Source organism: Formica exsecta, unplaced genomic scaffold (assembly GCF_003651465.1).
Source record: "Formica exsecta isolate Colony F162 unplaced genomic scaffold, ASM365146v1 scaffold2, whole genome shotgun sequence".
NCBI lineage: Eukaryota > Metazoa > Arthropoda > Insecta > Hymenoptera > Formicidae > Formica > Formica exsecta.
In genome coordinates, this window is record NW_021849297.1 from 3,310,326 (window position 1) to 3,315,084 (window position 4,759).

The 4,759-nt window shown below is 30.5% G+C and overlaps 1 protein-coding gene across 1 annotated transcript in view; it reads right to left on the reverse strand.

The window, feature by feature from the left end:
* Positions 1–462: 462 nt before the first annotated feature.
* Positions 463–4,759, reverse strand: part of LOC115234268 (piwi-like protein Siwi) — a 13,636-nt gene continuing 9,339 nt past the window's right edge. Inside the window, exons 9-12 of the mRNA XM_029805215.1 lie at positions 4,047–4,326; positions 3,036–3,388; positions 1,502–1,910; positions 463–1,299 (exon numbers count right to left, since the gene is read on the reverse strand). Coding sequence (XP_029661075.1) covers positions 659–1,299; positions 1,502–1,910; positions 3,036–3,388; positions 4,047–4,326 — 1,683 coding nt within the window. The 3' untranslated portion in view covers positions 463–658. The remainder of the gene's footprint in view (positions 1,300–1,501; positions 1,911–3,035; positions 3,389–4,046; positions 4,327–4,759) is intronic.

The window sequence follows — 4,759 nt, forward strand, 5'->3', positions numbered from 1 at the left end:
AATCATTTGATTGTATAAAACTAGGATAAATGGCACCTTTAGATTATATTTAGATTAAGTAATTTGATTTATATTTATTGTATTTCTCTAAACCGTGGCTGTGTTCCGATTCCCCACCCGGATGCACCCGAATGAGGAATCGGAACACAGCACATGAAATAATGTCAATTGTTTGACTACTTTTTTATAGCCATATATTATATGTATTAATGGTAACGCATCTATATGTTCTTATATATGACCGTGTATTTTAAAAATACATGGTATGCTTTTAGAAGAAAAATATATGATGTGTAATAAATAAAATTATATACTTTAAATAAAGTAATTGAAAATCTGTTCAAAACTATTCAAACATATCAGTCATTATAATCCCTGTGTATCAATCTATCATAATATAATACTGTTTAACTGTGAGCTCACAAAAAAAAAAGTCGCTCTATACTTGGTTATTATATTAAAAATTTAAATATTTATATGGAATGGAATTTTTCGCATCATATGTAATAAGTTACACAGAAAATCTTTTATAATCTAGTAATAATGCACATCAAGCCATTTTAGGACATAAACAAATAAAATCATGAAAACAATTAACAATCTTCTTAATTTAAAATAATGTACCGAATAAAACTATCGTAAAGAGATATTTGTTATATCACAAGAAATACAGCTTATTTTCCAGCTGGGTATTTGGAGGCCGGTGAAGAACTCGTCCTACTAAGAACGATAGCTTTTGTGCATAATGACAAGGTGCCGGTACACGAACGGTGCTTGAGCAATTGTAATACATGTGAGTTAATTTGTAAGTTAAGTTTTGTATCATTTCTGCGTCTAAACCGGTATTATCCGAAACAATGTTGTACGAGGTTGGCGAAACTGTGCCTTGTCTAACACTTTGCGATACAAGAAAGAAATCGTATTTAAATGGACTGGTTATAACATCGTCAACGACTGTACCGATCAGAGGATTGTTTCTGTTATGGAAAAGTCGAATGTTAACTCGTTTAGACACAATTATAAATATCATCTTGAAATTCGGACCATAGTACACTTCTTCAAGTTTCTTTTTCAGACTTTCTACTTCATTCTCATAAACATGCGGTATTTGACCGTCACTGACGCCATCGCGATAAATTACAAGATACATGGGTAAAGCCTTATTTTGAGCGCGATAAGCTTGCACAGCTTTGCATACACTTGTACAGAGTTGCTCTACAAGCTCCTCGCTGCTGTGATATAAACTAATAGAGCTATAGTATCGCGTCAGCGTTTGATCGACAGTTGCCACCATAGCCACTGTAATCATATAAATCAATATGCAAAATTTAATTTGTTTATATTTAATTCATAATTATATATAAAACAATATGCAAAAAAAAAAAAAAAGATATAGGAGAATTTGGACAGTAAAGAATATAACAAATATTATACAGAGTTATTATCACCGAATATTAAAATAGCACAATGTCTCTCAAAACGATATTTAAATGATACTTACGAAAATCTCTGCCCTTAGTGTTCGAATCATGACATATATCAAAACCAATTGTCATTAATCCTTTTAACGGGCATTCAATATGCCAAGCTGCACCACCCAATTTACAGTTCATCTGTATTGCTACTTTCGTAGCGATAGTCATGATGTTTCTTCCGTCTAAGTTTTTTTGTAAAATAACCTGCGATGGTACGGGTCTGTCTACACAACACTTCTTCTTAATTGCTGCATAACGATCACTGCGATTGTTGCTCACTACGCACAATACTAAATCCGGGGTATTCTTGCTAAGAATATATTCGAGATTTTCGGCATATACACTCGCCTTATCATCGCGCAACCAATGTTCCTGTGGACGTTCAATTCGAAACGATATTCCATATGATACTCCACTTAGCTTGTTCATAAAATACTGCAAAATTAGATCAACAAGATAAAGATAATTTACATAAAAAAATATAAATATACAATTTATTTCATCTTACATTATCCTTTATATTTATATATATAATTTAGTTCCGATTAATTACAAATTATTCACCCGTATAGTCTCCTGATCTCGATAGTTTCCAATTAATACCCAGTTTCTCAAATGGACAGAGTGGACTAAACGTGCTTTTTGCATTTGTCTCGTCCAATCTCCTCCCATACAGGTAATCATATTATTATTAGCAAATACAAGTTTTTCGCAAGGTAATATACGAGCAGGAACTTCAAGTAAATTTCTATCTAATTTCATATTCCAGTCTTTAAGTTCTTCTAAAACTTTTGTCTCTTGACGAAGTCTTTCGTTAAATCTCATCAATTTATCAATCCGAGATACAGGTGAAACACGAGTATGCGTAGCTAATGCTTTCATAAGATGAAAATTTTCCCTCATATTATCAGTTAGACCTATAACATAACCAATTGCATTGGTGCACAAAGAAGAATTTATATATATTTATTATATATAAATTCTATTATATATATAGGGTGTCCCAGGGTTTAATTGCGACAAACTAAGAGAATATTCTACAAGTAAAAATAAGAAAAAAATATATGGAGGTTGGCTAGAAATGCTTTATTATAAAATTATAAGCAAATATTGGCATAGAACATGAAATAAATAACAACGGATTTTTCATTATGCAGAATCAGTGTATATCAATGTATTCCTCATTCCAACCTCTTGGCATTTTGATGGTAGTTCATACGATTGAAATCTAACAGCTATTGAAGATAGTAAACATGATATAAATACACAGATAAGATAAACACGTTTGACCTTTCATATTCTGCACAATGGAAAATCCGTAGTCACCTATTTCATGTTCCATTTCAATATTTGCTTATAACTTTGTAATAAAGCATTTCTCTCTATAGCCAAACTTCATATATTTTTTTTGTTATTTCCTTTTGTAGAATATGCTCCCGCAGTTTGTCGGGTAAACTCTAGAACACCCTGTACATATATCTAAACATAAAAATGTCACATAAATAATGTTTATTTGATAAATAAAAAAAAAATTATGCATTAATAAAAGTGTCTATTCACCCGTATAGTCTCCTGATCTCGATAGTTTCCAATTAATACCCAGTTTCTCAAATGGACAGAGTGGACTAAACGTGCTTTTTGCATTTGTCTCGTCCAATCTCCTCCCATACAGGTAATCATATTATTATTAGCAAATACAAGTTTTTCGCAAGGTAATATACGAGCAGGAACTTCAAGTAAATTTCTATCTAATTTCATATTCCAGTCTTTAAGTTCTTCTAAAACTTTTGTCTCTTGACGAAGTCTTTCGTTAAATCTCATCAATTTATCAATCCGAGATACAGGTGAAACACGAGTATGCGTAGCTAATGCTTTCATAAGATGAAAATTTTCCCTCATATTATCAGTTAGACCTATAACATAACCAATTGCATTGGTGCACAAAGAAGAATTTATATATATTTATTATATATAAATTCTATTATATATATAGGGTGTCCCAGGGTTTAATTGCGACAAACTAAGAGAATATTCTACAAGTAAAAATAAGAAAAAAATATATGGAGGTTGGCTAGAAATGCTTTATTATAAAATTATAAGCAAATATTGGCATAGAACATGAAATAAATAACAACGGATTTTTCATTATGCAGAATCAGTGTATATCAATGTATTCCTCATTCCAACCTCTTGGCATTTTGATGGTAGTTCATACGATTGAAATCTAACAGCTATTGAAGATAGTAAACATGATATAAATACACAGATAAGATAAACACGTTTGACCTTTCATATTCTGCACAATGGAAAATCCGTAGTCACCTATTTCATGTTCCATTTCAATATTTGCTTATAACTTTGTAATAAAGCATTTCTCTCTATAGCCAAACTTCATATATTTTTTTTGTTATTTCCTTTTGTAGAATATGCTCCCGCAGTTTGTCGGGTAAACTCTAGAACACCCTGTACATATATCTAAACATAAAAATGTCACATAAATAATGTTTATTTGATAAATAAAAAAAAAATTATGCATTAATAAAAGTGTCACAAAATATTCACATAACATACCTGTAGCACGGCACAATTCAGGAACTAGATAAACCAAATCTCCTTGACCAGCATTTCTTGCCTTTGGTTTTGTTCTTGTCACCAACATTGGTTGTGTGGCATTTGTTATCCTAATACCGTATTTCCTCTTGTAATACTCTTGATAAGATATACTTTCACCAGACTTCATAGAAAATGTTGAGGAAGGGCTTGTGTCAAAATCAACATCTTCGATACGATATGTGTTATTATTATAATCCGTAAGTGCAATAATTCCAATTACACTGTTGCAAAACTCTTTCTGAAAATTTATATGTATATACATAATTCTTCTATCATTTCTAAAATATGTAATACAAAATATATAATCTAGTAACTACTATTCTTTCGGAAATATAAGATTTTAATTTTGAGTCACAGATCGACATTCTCCAAATAAATTGAATGCGTAAAAAAAGGTTCGCGATTTTTGATATTTCTTTTACTTTACATGTTTATCTCATATGAGAATGACGAGCGCGCGCGTAAATATATAAAACAACTTTTAAATTTAATTACTCATAAGCAAAGTGAGATATATATTTAAATGGATTTTTATTTCGTTTAATAATGCTGAATTGATTTCGGAAAAGAAAGAGTATGTATGTGTGTGTGCCTTGCATGTTAAATTATATCTTATAGAACTTTTATATACAAGTCTATATATATATATATATATATATATATATATATAT